Source organism: Carassius carassius, chromosome 44 (genome assembly GCF_963082965.1).
Source record: "Carassius carassius chromosome 44, fCarCar2.1, whole genome shotgun sequence".
NCBI classification, from domain to species: domain Eukaryota; kingdom Metazoa; phylum Chordata; class Actinopteri; order Cypriniformes; family Cyprinidae; genus Carassius; species Carassius carassius.
Genome location: NC_081798.1, coordinates 17,969,011 through 17,988,293, shown reverse-complemented (window position 1 = coordinate 17,988,293; position 19,283 = coordinate 17,969,011). Strand labels below are relative to the sequence as shown.

General features: G+C 36.9%; 1 protein-coding gene across 9 annotated transcripts in view; it reads right to left on the bottom strand.

Annotated features, from left to right (window-relative positions):
• LOC132126593 (calmodulin-binding transcription activator 1-like) overlaps positions 1 to 19,283 on the bottom strand; it is a 315,141-nt gene that overhangs the window by 20,023 nt on the left and 275,835 nt on the right. For 8 of the 9 annotated variants that reach the window (XM_059537948.1, XM_059537954.1, XM_059537946.1 and 5 more), the window contains 3 exons: positions 7,566 to 7,719; positions 4,089 to 4,229; positions 513 to 2,782 (listed from right to left, as the gene is read on the bottom strand). In XM_059537948.1, coding sequence (XP_059393931.1) covers positions 513 to 2,782; positions 4,089 to 4,229; positions 7,566 to 7,719 — 2,565 coding nt within the window. The remainder of the gene's footprint in view (positions 1 to 512; positions 2,783 to 4,088; positions 4,230 to 7,565; positions 7,720 to 19,283) is intronic. The other variant, XM_059537953.1, reaches the window with a different exon arrangement.

The window sequence follows — 19,283 nt, the reverse complement described above, 5'->3', positions numbered from 1 at the left end:
AATCTGTCATTGTTTACTGACACTCACATTGGTCCAAACCTGTATGAGTTTCTTTTATTTTTTTTCTTCTGGTGAACACAAAAGAAGATATTTTGAAAAAGGTGTGCAACCAAACCTTTTTTATTTTTTTATTTAACTGAACTTAAAAAAAAATATGACCAGACTAGTCTAAAAGGTTTATGCAACCGACCCCAGAGATGTCAATATCATCAACTGTTGGCTAACAGCATTTTTCAAAATATCTTGTGTTCAACAGATAAAAAGAAACTCAAATATTTTGAGGGGGAGTAAATGATGACATAATTTGGGTAAACTACCCCTAAGTAACCCCTCTGTTATTACAGAGTATTAATGATTGTACTATGTCTAAATCCATTCCACAAAATTCTGCAGATTTTCCCTCCACATTTGGACATTTAGACATCTCTGCTGCCCCCTGCTGGCTATTCTTGCACACATCCATAACAGTCGAGTTTTTTTCTTTTAGCTTCTCAGAAGTGTCACAAACTCACCTCAGGATAAGACCACTCTGGAGAATAGTCTGTCACCACAAACAGCCTTCCGGTAGCCTGTAACATTCCCATGTTTCCATGCGCCACAGCTGCCGACATGGCCTCGGCCACCTGCATATATGCCAGCTGTCCTGGCTCACCCGCCACTGCCCCAGCCTGTGTAGACTGAGGGCTGCAACATGACTGGAGACAGAGGTCTGCAGAATTGTACCCCCTTGCCCCATGAGCTACTTCATCTGCACCTTGTTGCGCAACAGTTCCAGAGGAGACCTGCCCCTCTGTTCCCGAATGGGTCATCAGCTGATGGCTGTAGAGAGAGTTGGCGCCTGCCACTACCGCCGTTCCACTTCCACCCTCAACCGAAATGAAGTCATTGATGAGATCTGAGAACTGATTCCCGAAGGAAACGTCAAAGTGGTCCAGATTAATCTCAATGGAGCCCCTTCCGTTGGTTCCACTACTGCCCAGGCTCTGGTGGGCGCCCACGGTGCTAAAAAGCCCCTGCACCAAACCGGCTCCTTGCAGGAGCGGCTGGAGCTGTTGACTGGTGGTTCCACTTGTCTCGGTGTCATTGCACAGGGTTCCACTTTCTGCACTCGTTCCTCCAGATCCTGGCCCGACTCCACCACCTTCTGTTGGTTGCTGGAGGTAGTGCTCTGCACCTCCTACACCCTCGGCTTCTCCTCCTTCACCAGTCTGCAAATGCTCCCTGGGTTTCATAAGACCATCCGAGTCCTTTTCCTGAACACCTCCTTCTCCTTGTTCTGCTCCTATTGGCTCTTCCAAACCACCCACTTCCTCATGCTCCTGAACCGGTGTTTGAAAGCGGTTCTGGTACTGGAGAAGCTGGAGTGTCCCAGCCGGTCCATTACGTTCGGTTGGAGAGCCGCCGTTGCAGTTAGAGGCAGTGCGCTGACTGGGGTGGGTATGATGATGGTGGTGGAGATGCCCGTTAGTTCCCATTGAGTCCGTCTTGACGACAGACAGGCCCATGTAGGCATTGGGGTCGTGAGAGTTCTGGGTCGAACTGGAGTTGTTCTGGGTTTGGGACTGTGGAGAACCTTGCAGGAAGAAGCTGGGGGAGTGACTCTGGTGGGCCAGGTGAGAGCTGGAGATCGACTGGCCGTAGCCCGCTGCTGACATAACACTAGATGGGTAGTCTTGCTTGGCATCAATTGCACTGAAATCCATCTGCTCAAGGGTAGTGCTGGGACTGAGTCCACCTCCAGACGGCAACAGTGAACCAGTGGGAGTCAGAGCCAGGGAGTTTTGAGCCGAACCACCGTTTGAGGAACCAGACATACTGACAGCACCACTCACCACTTCTCCAACCTGATAGCCACTCTCTTTCGCCAGCTGCTGTTCAAATGACGTGTCCTCCGTTTTGATGTTCTTCACCAGAGAGGTATTGAAGCCGTAACCGTTGTCGTTGAGTGGCGGCGAACACCTCAGCCCTCTGTTACTGCAGCTGCTCCTGCTGCTCTCCTCGGTTTTCAGCCCATTCCCTCCGTAGGTCTGACCTTGCTTGGGGTTGTTGAGGAAGCAGTCAGGGTCAAAGTTCATATTAGTCTCAGGCAGCTTAATACTGCCAGATTCCAGGTTACTAGACAGCACCAGTTCTTCAGACACACTGGCTGTGGACAGCATAGCAAGTCCGTCTGTGGACCCTGCGTCAGCTAACCCCACTCCAACCGCTCCAGCAAAGGCAAATTTGTGACTGTCGGCTGTCACTGCTAACACTAGACTGCTAGAGGCTGTGTCGGGACCCAAGAGGTGAGCGTTGGGGTCTACAGTGGGGGACATGCTATAGACAGGGTCTCCAGAGACCTCTGACATGAATACAGTGGCGGACTGAGACAGGCTGCTCATTACCGAGGCTACGTGGCCCATTCCTGTCACCACGGGACTGTCGGCCATATCGGGGTCAGAGTTTAGCCCGCTGCTAATGGAGACGGGTGAGCTCTGGGTGGTATCTGGCACTTCCACCTGGTTGGATGAGGACACCTCCATACTGTTCTGGTGGAGCAGCGCTGGCTTGTGCACCTTGCCGTTCCTTTTCTCTCGGCCGCCCATTCCACCAGCGCCGTCTGCCCCTGCCCTGCCATTTTTGCCCCCACCGTGGCTGTGCTCTGTCTTCCCCTCTGACACATCGTTGTTCTGAACCTCGGAGTGGGTGCTGCTGTAGGCACCTCCAGTGCGTGGGTCCACTTTCGGTGAGATGATACGGTGTTTGGCACTGTTGCATTTGTGATGCAGGCTGCTCCCAGCACCTATAGAGAGCAGACACATTCTAAGTTAACGCAACCTAAAAAGAGTTTGACCCATAAAGCTAAAACATGCATTTTGATGTGTTTTATTGAAAATGCTGGCACACTGTTTAACAGAGAAATGGCAAATGCTATGTGCATCGCCGTTCAAAAGTCTGGGATCAGTACGATTTTTAATTTTTTTTTTTAAAGAAGTTTCTTATGCTCATCAAGGCTGTATCTATTTGATTAAAAAATACAGAACAAAACTTTAATTGTGTGATATATTATTGCAATATAAATTAACATTCCAATATGCTGATTTATAATCAAAGTTGGAAACAGTTGTGCTGCTTAATCATTTTGGGACCTATGATAATTGTTTCAGGATTCTTTGAAAAATAAAAAGTTAAAAAGAACAATGTTTATTCAAATAGACATTTTGTGTTACAATATATGCTACTATTCAAAAGCTCTCTTTTAAAAAACTAAAAGAAATTAATACTTTTATTCAGCAAAGACATGTTAAATGGATAAAAAAGTGATAGTGAAGATGTATGTTGTTAGAAAATATTTGAATATATGCTGTTCTTTTGAACTTTTTAATAATCAAAGAATCAAAGAATAAAGTATCACAATATGTATGTATATATATATATATATATATATATATATATATATATATATATATATATATATATATATATGTTAGTGATCATGAGTTGAACATTAAATTGTCTGAAAATATTTGTGATATATGGTTGAGAAAATGTATTTTCACTAGACTCAAGTGTCATCTGTCAGTGTGATTTCAGAGAAAATTAATGCATTGGTTTCATAATCCATTTTGTTTAATGCAAATGCATGAATCAGTGTCCAACAGTAATTTGTTTGCGTTCAAATAATTTTTACTTGACTCAATAGTACCATCTACTGGCCATAATCTATACTACACCTGAAAAGATGATGGAAAGTCCAAATGTAAATAATATATGGTCAGCTTTATATTGAAATATAAATATATTTTATAATACCTTACAGTGAAACCACTGTTAGATAAACTGATCAGTGGCTATCAATAAAACCCACATGAGTCCTAATAGAAGAAGAATAGAATAAATCAGCAGTCATACAGTAAGAATTTACTATAATAAAATGAACGTGGACTGAAGCTGGGATCATTTGGTATTGGAGAAAGTTGAGTTCACAGTGAAATCTCGGACTTATTTGCACTATTCAAGACGGTTACAGGTGTCTTTCTCTCTCAGGAGACAAAGCTTTTTCTTTAATGAGATAATATAGAGATATCAATTGGGGCCGGTTCCCTTACCCAGGTTTCCCGTGCAGAGGCAGTTGTGAGTCCGGGGAGGTGGTTTGGTCTGGTGGCTGTCCAGAATTTGCTGCACCAGCTGCTCTGCTGAGAAGCCAGTGCTGCTATTCCCATTGCTGCAAGTCCACTTGATGCCATGAACTGCCGGGAGAGAGGAGGAGACACAGACGTCAGCCAGACAGCCACACAGACCGGCACCTCGCCAGCACCCCCCTACTGACACTGCAGGGGAGAAACGGCCTAACTGTCCCACCACTGTCTACGTGACTTGTCACTCATCACGGGCCCAATCCCTCAAGTGTGCTGCCTTTTCCTACAGAAGTGTTCCGGTGTCCTGACCTTTTCTCCTACCTGTCAGATTTTCCTACCATGTGCACATCAATACTCATTTATCTCACCCTGAACAACAAATAATTACTGCATTTGCAGTACTTTAAGGGTAGGTTTAGAGTTGTGGTAGTTCTAGACGTTAATAAACCAAGCACTTTTTTGCAGTCGAACTGTTCTACCTAGTGTTTTAATGGTTTAAAGTTAGCACAAATCAACAGTACACTGGGTTGAAGCATCTGTGACATATTTTAGATGACTACTGATTTCATTTAGTCACATCTCTACATGACATCGTTTTCAATAAAAAACAGAAAACTGGTTATACATCTTGGCTGTTCATCGGCACGGCAAACTTCTGAAAATGGGTTTCAAAGCGCAAGTTTTTAAAAGTTATACTGTAATTGTCTTCGTGTAAACAACAAAAACGCAGTGATGTCATGCATATGCGTATTACGTATGTGTTTCTTCAAAAGTGACATCGCCAGCTACTGGCCAGGAATACAGTACATAATGCAACATTTTAGGTCGTTTTAAAATATATAAAAAATGAAATTCTGGTTATTTGAACTTTGTAAACTTGCATATATCATGCAAAAGTTGGCAGGATTTATGACTAAACTTGGTAATGACAGGCCGTTTGGATATAATATTTTGGAAATATTTAATATAACCTGGCCCAGATCTATTAACTTGTTTGCTTTTATTTATTTATTTATTTATTTATTTATTTATTTTTCTTATTTGCAGGATCTAAACATGGTAAAATGCATTAAATGCAGTATTGAAGCATTAAATAGCTTAAAAAAAAATTCAAGCTAAATAAATTATTAAATCGATTTTAATAGTGTTGAAGATGTATAGATTTTAAATGATGTGAAATCATATAACTTTGTACAGATAGGATTAGAAAGTTATTAAGTAATTACACTATTATACCACTCCATGTATTCATGTATTTTAAGAATTTAAGCCCATAGACTTTCACTGTAAGTGCATTACTGTACAGAAGTGCTGTCCATAAAGCATAACATTTGTATTCAAAACGGAACATTCACAAAATGTTACAACATTTTTTATTTTTTACGTCCACATGAGCCATAACTCTGGAGATAACAGGGTGCTGTTTCAGATCACTCAAACACTGCACACAAATGTAGGCTACTACAACAGCCTCAAAACAATGAATGGATGTAGTCTGATAAAGCACAGCAGTGCAGCACTGACATCTGCTGGGCATTTTGCGGTACTACAGCTAATAATGTATGTTATAAGCCTGAACCACTCTCTCTTACTCTCTCTTTGCTGTTCATGTGCAGGATGTTTTAGTAAGAGGCTCTGGGTGCTGGTTTAATGAGCTGAAAGCATCACAGATCTAAATGAACAGAGTGACAGTTGCTAAAGCCATCTTGTTTGCTTCTAAAATGTTAATAGAAAACACAGCATGGTACCATCGGGCTTCATCTACTGAGAGCATAATCTTTCATCTTTCAGTCCAGAAATAAACATCACAGTCATCTGACACAATCCAATTAGGGCCTCAGAGAAGAACGTCATGATTTTAGTCAATACAAATTTGTCTTAGAGAGAGAGCTGCATTACACAGCTACTTATATATATTATGCACAACACACACACACACACACACACACACACACACACACACACACACACACGTCATATTTCACACCAATATTATAAGCGAGAAATGATATCAAATTTGGCTTAAATGCAGCAAATTTCGCACTGACTTTTTCATGAGAATTAAGCACATTTTGCCCTCAGATTTTCATTCTGTAAATAAATAGATAAATAAATATATACACAGATAGAGATATTCTTTCAACTGTTCTACTGAATATACATTTTATTTCTCAAGTCTTCTATAAATAAATCTAATTTTTTTTTAAAATCGTTGTCTTTGGACAGGCTGTGTTTGTGTACTTTATTATTTAAATAATTGTGTTATTTTAGTATAACTGAGGTTATATTATAGTTTTTTAAACATATTTTTGTATTTTCCATTTTTCTTTTAATTTGAAAGATTTAGTTATTTATAATTTTTCTTTATCAATTACACATATACATATGTGTGTATAGAGTTTATATTTATTTTATTTCAGTTTTAGTTATTTAAATCCAGTTAAAGATATTTTGTTTTTCTTCCATTTTGATTTTAATTTTAAAGTAACAGCTGAATTTTTATTCTGTGTTTTTTCATGTTTTTTTATATCATTTAAAAATATATATATATAGTTTTTATTTGTTTTAGTTATTCTAAATCAGTTAAAGCTTTACTTTTCATGGTTTCAGTTTTAAATAACTACAATAACAATGTTGACAATAATTCTATTTGCACTCAAAAGCTAAATATTCTGGACAGTAAATTAATCTTAATATGAATCAAATTAAAAATGCTTAATTTACATAAGAACACAATTAATTAAATGTTCTTTTTGCAATACATGACATTTTAAGATATTTTTAACCTGAATTACACACATCTAACCAGAATGCCCCTTTAATGCCCCAGTACATATCTGGGTCACATTCGATCTGAATAGCCTGTGTCATTCAAAATACACGACTGGTGAGAGCAGTCAGCCTGTGATAGCCTCCTGCCAGCAGAAGGTGGCAGTCCTGCACCATCACTGAGCTTCACTCACAGAAGGTCATTTAAAGTGATGATGATGATGATGATGATGCTGCACTACCACATCATGAAGTTAATGACTCATTGATATGTGTTCAGATTTAAAAGTCACTCTAATATAACAAGAAAATAACTGCTGTGAATGTACAGAGGGTGTCAATGTGTGACCACTGGTCAGCTGGTTTTTAAAAGTTAAAAGCACAGGTGACCAGAGAACAGCCATCAATAAAATGCCAGAGTGCCAATGCGCTAGATATAAAATATGACAACAAATGGCATGTTTTTATATTGTATTATCTATTGCAATGACGTTCAGAATTTGAAGTGTATATAGTAATTTAAGCATCCAAATATGTTTTGGGGCCACTGTAGATACAGATTAATCTTCTCTGAGATGACCATGAATACATAGCAAATAAATAACTAACAGTCTTTGCTCTAAACTAACTTGCTTGATATCTTTTCTCTATCAGGCATACGTGTAGTTTGACACTCACACATGGGTTTGAGCTGCCCGATGAGTTCTTCTTTGGTCCATTTGGCCCACTCTTTCTTATCTGTGTTGATGGAGCACAGGATGGGCCCGCACGGTTTCCCACAATCCTCTATGGCGGGCACGTTCAGGTAGTGGACCAGGACGATGTCAGGGTTCTGAAGTAAGAAAAAAGAAGACGAGAGAAGCTGATGAGATGAAAGACCACAGATAATGAGAGGAAGTGGAAGGAAGTGAAGACAAAAGTGAGTTTAAATTGACACAGAAGGAGAACAGTGAAAGGAAAAGTTCCTGTTTAAAAGAAAGACCAACATTTTTTTTTTCCTTGGGTCTATGGAGAAGAATTAGGAAACAAGTCTCGAATAAAACATGATCAATTCTGGTAACCAAACAAATATACATATATGCATTTTTACAATTGTGTATATTACAACTGTAGTATTATTTTTAATGTTATGGTTAACCATGAAGATGAGCGTCCTGTGTGTGAACAGAAACTGCCGAATCATTTGTTTCGAAGCAATGATTCAGAGCACATATATAGTCATGTGTTTTCAGTAAACAGGCTTCGTTAGCTCATAACTGTTTGGAAATGTAAATGGTTTGGTGCTAGGGTCGATCTATCTGAACCCATGAAACAGTGTCTGTACAGTTTTTACACATTCATTTGTGGACATTTGTATAATAAAAATAAAGAGTTACTGTTTTTCTGCATGTTTTTGAGTCAACGGTGTCACCAGCGTGTGGAGTTTTGAGTGCTTCGAAATGAAAGGAAGTGAATCATTTTGCAAAGGAACTTTTAAATGATTCAGTTGAATTGAAGTTTCATAACTTCAAAAGTTAGAAGTGGGATGAAAGATAATAAAAATCAAGGTAAACAATATAATTTGAAACAAAAATATTTTGAATTCTATTTTATTAATATATATATATATATATATATATATATATTGTAATTTATCTCATATATTTTTAAAAGTATTTATTTTTCATAACATTAACATAAAAAAAACTTTTTTGTTAAATATTGAATTCAATGCTATTTTTTCAATAATATGGAAGTCAGTGGCTACCGTCAAATGCTTGGTTTCCAACCTTCTGACAGAAGGTTTGAAACAACGTGAGGGTGAGTAAATGATGTCAGAATTATCATTTTTGTGTGAACTATCCCTTCAGTTGTGAATATTTAGAATCAGAATGCACAATCTGAGCCGATCATAAAATGCTCTGAATTCATGGAATGAATGTAATTATTTAAAAAAAATTGTTAATTGTCATTTCTTCCACAGAATTAATGGTAATTTGAGATATGATGGAAAGGATATGCTTAACTCACAACACATTCATAAAAATGTAACATTTTTGGTAAAATGGTAGCATATGTATTAGTATAATCTGCACAGTGGTTTAGACTCATGCCTATTTTATTCTAAAAAACATATATTTCTGTACAAATCACATACACATACATATTCATACAAAATTGCCACGTTACATTTTTGTAACTACTGAAGTCAGGCTAGAATTCTTCGGTGATTCATTATATGTACAGTAAGTTTATGCTGATATATCTTGGCAGCAGACACATTAAACTGGTGGTGTGTAATGAAAGCATGTATTACGGGAGTCCATGGGGTCAAAAGTGCATGTAGTTAAAGAAGCACCCATATACAGCGTCCATAGAGAAAGTGAAATTAACCCATGCAATTACAAGTCCATCTAAACACACACACACACACACACACACACACCTCAGAGAATCTCAGCCGCAGTGGAGTAGCAGAGGCGTTTAACGTCAGGTCTGCGAGTTGTTTTGCGTTCTGTGGTATGGAGGTGGGTGGTGTTAATTGGCAAGCACACGAGAAAACACAACAGTCTCCCATTCTTCGCCCGAACTCCCCGGAGCAGATGCCCCCAATTAACTTCGAAGTATTTACCAACATCAAAACATTGCAATTCATGCCGGCTCAGAATTACGGCCATAAATTATCCTAATTGACAGCATAAGAGTAATAGGTGTTGTTTAAAGCTCAGCTGCTGTAAGCATGAGACGTAGGTGTGAAAGGGATGCATGGAGCTTAGGGGGCAGAAATCCAGCAGCTTCGAATGACTAATCAAACTGAAGCGCACAGATACACTCAAAAGACACGGCTGATACATGCAGTTATAGACTTAAACCAACAACAAAAACAGCCAGGAGTGTTGTGCATTTTATGCTCTGCTAGCCAAGAAAGTGGGAGAAATGTAGCTCATATACTGCACTTTTTTTTTTTTTTTACTCAATACTTTACATTGTGGAATCAAGCTAAGTTTACTGACTTAAAATAAGTTTTGTTGCCTAATTTTTTTTTTTTTTTTAAATAAGAATTGAGTATATATTTAACACAAGAATATCTGCCAATATAAAAGTTCATTTTCTGACTCCATTGGCAGATCACTTAATTTTGCATTTCTCAGAAAACAAGACTTAAAGAAATAGTTCATCTAAAAAAGAAATGGTTGCTAGCCATTTCCTTCTATTTTTTTCCCCCATAATATGGAAGTTAAAGGCTACCGGCAACTGTTTGGTTACCAACATTCATTAAAATATCTTCTTTTGAGTTCAACAGAAGAAATTCATACAGGTTCGGAACAACATAAGATTATTTTTGAGGTGAACTATCCCTTTAATTTCTTTTGTCGTTTTGCATGTTCAGTAAATGTATCTTGATTTAAGGATGTTTAGATATTTGTTCAAGAAAACAAGACAAAATACTTTGTAAATTAAATTAAATTAAATAAAAAAATAAATAAAAAAGCAGTGTATTGTTCATATTTAGGGTTAGTGCTTTACCACTCATATTTTTCTCCAAAACATTATCTGGTTTATAATTGGGGTTGAGTAAAATCATTTTAATAATCCCAAGAGTTCCTAATCCTATTTTTATTTTGTACAGTCAAACTAAAGACTATTCAGACACCAGATATAATATTTGATATATTTTTTTCTTTTGCTAGTGGGCGCAGGACATAATATAAATTATTTATGCAAGTGAGAATAGCAAAATAAAGTGAACTGTGACATTATACCCACAAATTCTTCAAACAGTGGACTACCAGTAAAACGGATAAAAATTTGGGACAAAATATTATTCAGACATTTTGACCAGACCATGTTTTGCATCTGAAATCACAGCTGTATGGAGGGAAAGGAGGAGTGGGAGCTCAGACAGAGAGAAATGTGGCGGCAGCGGGAGCTTGAGCCATTTTTGAAGCTTTGTCAATGTTAAACTGTCAATACATTTCCCCTGCTGCCACTTACTTACCTTCTCTATCAATCTACCTCCATGCTCTCTCTCCCAAAAGTCGTCACCCATTCTGAGCTAATCGATGAGATACAAGGCAAAACTTGACTTTAAAATGCATTCCTTTTGTCTTTGCATCACCTTTGGTTTTTAAATAGAGCCAATGATTCAGCGCTCTTGCCCGAAAGAGTTAGTACGTCTCTCTCAGGCTCCGTGAAAGATGGAATCAACTTCTTTCTCAGCGTCCGTCCGGCAGCCCATTAGCATTTTAATATTGCAGCGTTAGAGACCAGATGGGAGACGGAAAAAAGCTAACACATTCAGGGAGGCATATTTCAAGGTGTTTGCACAATACCTTTGGTAGATTTAAGGGGGGGAAGGCTGGCTGATTTCATCACAGTCTCAAACATGAGAGAAATTGGATTGCATTATTTGTTTGCCTTTCGAAGGCGAGATTTTACTGTTTTGTGCTAAAACTTCTACAACAGCATCTTCACCACCTTTCACTGTTTTTATGAGCGGAAAGGTTCTGGAAAGGGGATTCAGTTGCTCAAAGGTGTCGGATGTGATACGTGCAACAGACAGGCCTTTTATAGTTTCGTTCTCCGACCACCTGACCCTTATGAAACAAAAATATATAGCAGTATATTGGAAAATATCATGTAATATATTAGGCATATATCCTTATATATATATTTATTTTTTCCAATATATTGAAATATATTGAAAGCGGCAATCATGTGTATATTTTGCAATATATTATATTATATATGTATCATCAATATATTATTAAATGTATTCAAATATATAAAATATTAGAAAATAAAAAGGCAAAATAATATATTAAAATATATCACAATATATTTTAAGAAATATATTGGTAAATATATTTTCCTTTCGTAAGGGGATGCATCTGCAAAACTGACTTTGATTTGATTGTCTGGCTTTGTGAGTCGGATCTGTACTCAATGCTAGAGCTAAAATCTATTAGATTGGATAAAATCACATTTCTGAACAGCTTGGGGCAAGTGCAAACGGTAAAATGGATTCATTTAATGGGCTAAAATATTTACTAAACAATTACTAAATGAATTTATGACCATGAAGTTTACACATTTTTTTCTTACATTTTTGATCAATATTAAACATGTGCAAACTATTTTTTTTTCTAATCAGTATTTTGTCTTGTTTTTCTAAAAAATATCTGAACATCCTTAAAGATGTATTTAAATGAGAAGCAAAATTAAAAAAAAAATCTTACAAAATGTATAATCTTTATGCAAGATAACAAGAAAGGAAGAAAAACAAGTAAAAAAAAAACATTCATTTTCTATTTTAATATACTTTAAAATATAATTAATTTCTGTGAAGCAATGCTGAATTTTCAGCATCATTCCCCCAGTCTTCAGTGTCACATGATCCTTCAGAAATCAGTCTAATATGATTCATAATCAATGTTGGAAACAGTTGTGCTGCTTTTTTGTAAGTTTTTTTTGGGACCTGTGATAACTTTTTCAGGATTCTTTGATAAATGACAAGTTAAAAAGAACAGTCAGCGTTTATTCAAAATAGAAATTTTGTGTTAAAATACACACTACAATAATAAAGTTTGACATCAGATTATTATTATTTTTTAAAGAAATTAATACTTCTATTCAGCAATGGCGTGTTAAATGAATAAAAAGTGATAGTAAAGAATTATATTGTTAGAAATGGTTTCTATTTTTAATAAATGCTGATCTTATTAACTTTTTAATCATCATCTAATCAAAGAAAAAAGCATCGAATTAAGTTTCAACACTGATAATGATTTCAGAAGGATAATGTGACACTGAAGACTCAAGTAATGGCTTATGAAAATTCAATGTTGCTTTACAGAAATAAATAATATTTTAAAGTATATAAAGTATATATAGAAACTGCAATCATATTTTAAAATAATAAAAAAAATCTCTACTTTTTATCAACTAAATACAGCCTTGATGAGCATGAAGTGACTCAATTAAAAAACATAAAAAAAATCTTTAGATCCCAAATTTTTGAAAGGCAGCATATATGTAAATCAAACAGCCTCTTTAGTGGTTTTTGACCAGAATAAGTGGATGTCCTCTAGATGTGTACTTATTTTATATTTCAGATGGTTGTACTGTCAAAACCTCAATTTGCTCCACAATGTGCTGACTCACCCTTGTTTTCTGAACTGAATTTTGTAAGTCGTTCTCTCAATTTCACTCTAGTTTGTTTCCCAGTAGTTTTAACACAACTGTAACCTGGCAACAAGCCTTGACAAGACACACACACACACGCACGCACGCACACACACACACACACACACACACACACACACACACACACACACACACACACACACACACACACACACACACACACACACACACACACACACACACACACACACACACACGTGTTTGCATGTGTGACCAGTGTAGCTGAACCATAAACTGCTTCCCATCTCATCAAAGACAATGAAGGTAATAAATTAAGTGTATAACACTCTCTCTCTTCACACAGGTGGATCTTGTGTTAGAGGCACGTGTGTCAGTGACTGGAGTCGTCTCACACCTGCTGTACTTCAGCTGTGTGTCTCATCCAAAACACATTCGCAAACACACACGAATGGAATAGGAATAAGAAAACGGTAGTAAATGTGAGTGTTTATGAACTGGAAATCTTCCCGTCGCATACTTTACGGTGCTTTTGTAGAGCTCGACAGTTGCAGTTCTGTTCCACTTTCACTATATGGAAAAAAAATGATGACAGAATATTAATTCTTGCATGAACTTTTCCCATTCCGCTTGCTTTAAAAGCGAATCAGACACACAGAGGAGGGCCAGGAAGTGTGTTTGACATTCTGCAGGCATGTCGCTGTGTGCATGCGTGTCATCTATCGATCATATAGTCTGTGTCTGTATGTGTGTGTGTGTGTGTTGCACTCTGGGCTGTGTGTAATAGCTGCCCTGGTTGCAGTGAACGTGATGATGAATGTTCCAGTGTGTCCATCATTAAGCTGCTCTCTGCCCAGGGCACATACACACACACTATATTCATTTCAAGGGCAATTTCCCCTCACTTGCGAAGGCTTTATGTGTGGACACAGAAGTGTATGTTGTAACCCATTAGGTTTTTCTGCATTTAAACTGCGAGTATGTCTCTTCTTCACTAACCTGCCCAGAGGCTCCTTACACTGATATCTGCACTCGACTCACTTCATCTACACGCTGGGGCATTTCTTTAGGTTGTCTAAACGTTGGAGCCTGTTGATGCTATAGATTAGATACATTTCACAAAGACATTTTAAGGGAAAATTAGAGCCTGAAGTGCTGTATTAACCCTTTGTTTTTAAATGAATTAACAAATCACAGAATTATTATTTTTTTTCGTTCTACTTCAATACAAGAATATAATCATTTATATTTACTAATGAATGAATTAATAATAATATTCATTCTAGTTGTCCAGTGGCAAATATTTGACCCTACTTTTTTTTAAAATATGAATTTCCAATTTAATTATGTATTATTTCACAGTGGTAGGTATTTATTATTTTATTTTATTATATTATATTTTATATTAATTATTTAAAAAGGTAATGACATACAAAGAGGACAGCCAAACATTAGAGGTGAGGGTCAAATGTGTATTATATTATGTATTCATTTCCTAACTGCTAAAATGGCTTTTTAAAGATGACTTTAGAGGACACCAGCATCAGAGGATTAATATTTTTGGTGTCTCTTTTATTTATATGCACAGACCCACATGAATACAAATCAACGCACATGCACCGTTACTGACAGGCATCTGCCACGGGGAATAGAGACGTCTCTTAAGCAAATGGAGATGTGAAAGAGAGCTGGGAAGATCTACAGTGGCATAATAGCAAAAGCACAAAAAGGAACAAAACCAGGATAAGAAATATTTCAAACATCTTTAGAAAGCAATAAAAGATTAATCAACCTGCATAACAAAAGTGTGTATGACATTAAAGCTTGTAAACAATATATATATATATATATATATATATATATATATATATATATATATATATATATATATATATATATATATATATATATATATATATATATATATATATATATATATATATGTATATTTATGCTTGTGGCACTAGTTGATTCTGAAAACATGAAAATACTGCCTTTAATAAATGACAATACATATAAATATGTGAAGTTGTCCAAATGAAGTTCTTAGCAATGCATATTACTAATCAAAAATTAGGTTTTGATATATTTATGGTTGGAAATTTACAAAACAGCTTCATGGAACATGATCTTTACTTAATATCATAATGATATTTGGCATAAAAGAAAAAACAATAATTTTGACACATACAATGTATTTTTTTTTTTTTTGGCTATTGCTAAAAATATACCCAGCGACCTAAGACTGGTTTTGTGCTCCAGGGTCACATATAATTTTGCTCACAGTTTATCATGATACGACCTTTGTTTGACCTTCAGTTTTACTCTACTGGGGAGAATGTTCTTATTCGGCTCATTTCTTAAATTTGTGTTTTACTAGAGTGTAAATTAAGGAGGAAAAATAAAGGAACGAGGAGAAAGTGCTCTGCATCTTCCTTCACACAGACACTGGGGGAATGCTTGAGAAACAAAATGCTTGCCAGCCTAAAAGAGAGGCTTGGTTGCATGACAGCTCTTTAATTGCTTCATTAGCGTAATTAATTTGCTCTCTTTTCAATTAGCAGCTGGGCCTTTGTGATGTTTTTTTCAGCTGTTATTTTCTCTTCTCTCCTTCTCTTCTGTTTTATTTCATTTGCTCTCTTCCTCTCTCTGGTCTCGTGGGTCCAGAGTAGCTTCTAGAGCGATGTTGAGTCCTGCTTCAGTAATGTACCAGTCATCCTCTAACATCTGCCTCCCGCACTCATTCTTTCAACAAATTATTTCTATAAAAATATGAACAACTATACAGATATTTCAGAATTATTAATTTATATGACTACTTAAATAAAAGTACCAGAAGTTCAAAAGGCAATACTGGCTAAAGTTAGAATAAAAGGTACAAAAGCTAAAAGGTACATTGCTGTATCTTATTTTTAAATATTAAATATAAGCATGCATCCGTGTGCATATTAGTATGTTGTTAAAGGGTAATGCAACATTTTCTTCTGAGAGTGTATGTGGTGTTCTTTCATGGACCTCTGGACATATCGGTTGCATACTGTTAAAGAACTTTTCACGATTTCTTTAGTTTGCATTGCAGGCAGATGATTTATTTGGCATCTTTCTGTTTCTATAGCTGGGATGTTGAGGGTGTTTGTGGGTCAGAGGCTGACAGCCGAACACTGTTTTTTCAGCAGCCTGTAATCAGCTCCAGACCTGCGCGGCTTCAGCGCTACCTTAAGGCCTTTCAGGAAGAATGTATTATTTAATGGGCCGTTAGCTCTTGCTGCCTGACTTGTGCTGTTCTTTCTCTGTCGGTTTGTCTCTCAAACCCACACACACACACACACACACATACAAACGTTCCCTCATGTTTTCAGAAACTACCTCTCAAGCACTACATCCAGTCGAACCCTGTCGGGCTTTGAAAAGCTGAACCCACCTTGAGGTTTTTGTTTCAACAACAGCATAATGGCTGTTCTTGTCTATGAGGTCAAGGGGAAAACAGCACTAATGGCTCACTGGCTCCACAACGCGCCACATTTGTCTCGGGACCTCTTCTGAGTGGGGGGTCACAAGCATCTCCTGAGGATCTGTAGATCTGAAGAAATGCGTGTGTGTGTGCTTTTCACCTCTCTCCGGTTGGCGGGCACAAGAAGTCTTAGTTCTCCTCAAGGACTTGACAAAAAGGCCTTGACGTGTCACGTAGCATTCAGACAGAGGGCTTAGGGTGGTAAAGTCACGGCTTTCACTTTTCAAGTTAGTCTTTTTGCGAAATAACGGCACTGAACTTCAAAAGGAAAGAAATAATGCCTAAAGTTTCCGAGGGTTTAAGTGTCATTGCCCACTGTGAACGTTAGTTATGAAATACTCATTTTAAAGCATGTTTGACTATTGAAATTCTCCCGGCTTTTCTTTCTTGTGGTTAAAACTGAAAGTGCAGGACAAATTCAAGTGCTTGTCCTCTTTATAAACAGCCTATTTCCTTTAATTAACTTCTCGTCAGTCGCAGGTGGGACATTCTCATTCTAGAAAGCATCTGCAAAAATTTGCATACATTCTCTGCAAACAAGTGGAGTCATCAATATTTTGGCCCATTTTCCCAGTTGGGAAAGATAGTTGGTTTATATGCATATATCTCATAAAAGTTTGTGTCAGCTTTAGGAGTACACTGGCATACAGATGTGCTCGACACCAACAGATATGGACTAAAAACTACAAAACTCCAGCGTGGTTTAACAGGATCGTAAAGCTCTGCAGAAATCAGGTATGAATGAATGAATGAATGAATGAATGAAATGTCAAATGGTCATCAAAGCTGCATTACAGTAAAAACAGTGAAATATTATTACAATTTAAAATAACTGTTTTCTATCTGAATGTATCTTTAAATGTAATTTATTCCTGTGATTCAATGCTCAATTTTCAGCATCATTACTCCAGTCTTCAGTGTCACATAATCCTTCAGAAATCAGTCTAATATGCTGTGTATGATGTATAATTGTATAATTATTTTCAATGTTGAAAACAGTTGTGCTGCTTAATAATTTTGTGGAAACCATGATACATTTAGATTCTTTGATGAATAGAAAGATAAAAAGAACAACATTTATTTGAATATTTTGTAGCATTATAAATGCATTTACCATCATTTTTTTTACTAACTTAATACATCCATTGTGAATAAAAGTATTAATTTCTTAATAAAAAATAAATAAAAATACCCGACGCCAAACTTTTGAATGGTAGTGTACATCACAAAAATATAACTTTTTTTATGCATTTAGTTTTGATAATGTATGGAAGTCAGTTTCAACATCAGTGTAAAAAATACAACAGGTCACTGTGAGATAAAATTTTAAACTACAAATCATTTTAAGTTACATAAACTCTACACTGAGATACAAAATTACAATAAAGCTGCAATTATGTGAAATAAAATATAAAAGTGTAGTTGTAAGAAATAATGTTGCAGTTGTGAGATATGAAGTCAAAATTACCTTTTTTTTGATCTGAAGTGGAAACAGGTTTCTATAATGATGTGATATAAATATATCTTGTAAGGGGAACATTAAGAGGTGTAAAATAATGGAGGGTGGCATCTTAATTCAGATTGCTTCTGAATAATTACAGCAGCAAAAAAATCTGATGGCACAGAAAAAATAAAACCTCAATAAAACCAGGAAGATTTATTAAGAATGCAAACTAGGTCCTAACTGAGGAACTGAAATGAGCTCTGAATGAAGCTGAAGGTGAATGTTAATGCTGTACTGAGTGTCCAGCAGAGCCTCGCGTCGCTCCCTGATGCTCGGCGGAAACAGCAAATGGCTTCGCTTTACTCAGCATGAAATGAAAGTGAATGGACGGGTCAGCTGCAATACTAGAATGTGGTCACAATTTCAACAGGCTGTCAAAAGACATGAAATCATAAAAAAAAGGTGGTGAGGAAGAACGGAAAGAGCACAGAGAGGAAGAAAGGGAGAGTGGGGAGAAATAAAACCGACTTTATGCATTTTCTCGCAATCTGTGATTTGCAGCCCTAAATGCTTCTTAAAGACTTTGTAAAGATTCAGATGACAGTAACGGTAAACAGCAATCATGCCGCCTGCCATACAGCGATTCAGACGCTTCTAAAGACCGCTGGCAAAATGCATGGCTGAATGAATACTGTATTTTTCGTACTATAAGTCGCACCTACATATAAGTCGCATCAGTCCAAAAATACGTCACGACGAGGAAAAAAACATACATAAGTCACACTGGACTATAAGTCGCATTTATTTAGACCCAAGAACCAGAAGGGAAAACATTACCGTCTACAGCCGCGAGAGGGCGCTCTATGTTTTCAGTGTAGACTACAGGAGCACTGAGCAGTATCTCTGGCAGCATATATCGCCCTCTCGCGGCTGTAGACGGTAATGTTTTCTCTTGGTTCATTTCTCTCGGTTCATGTCAAATTAATTTTGATAAATAAGTCGCACCTGACTATAAGTCGCAGGACCAGCCAAACTATGAAAAAAAGTGCAACTTATAGTCTGGAAAATACGGTAAATAAAAGCCTCTTTTGGGGCCATCCGTAGCCTCCAGGATTGAGAGACGGAGGGTGACTAGTCTACACTCCTGAAGTCTGGTCCACACTGCAGCTTATTCTGTCTAAAAACTCTCCATTAATACAGAAAGAGAACATCTGATCAACTTTGACAGGAAAGCATTTTACCTCAGAAAAAAATATTTAATTATTTACTGTTTAGGTACCATACTTTAACAAATGAA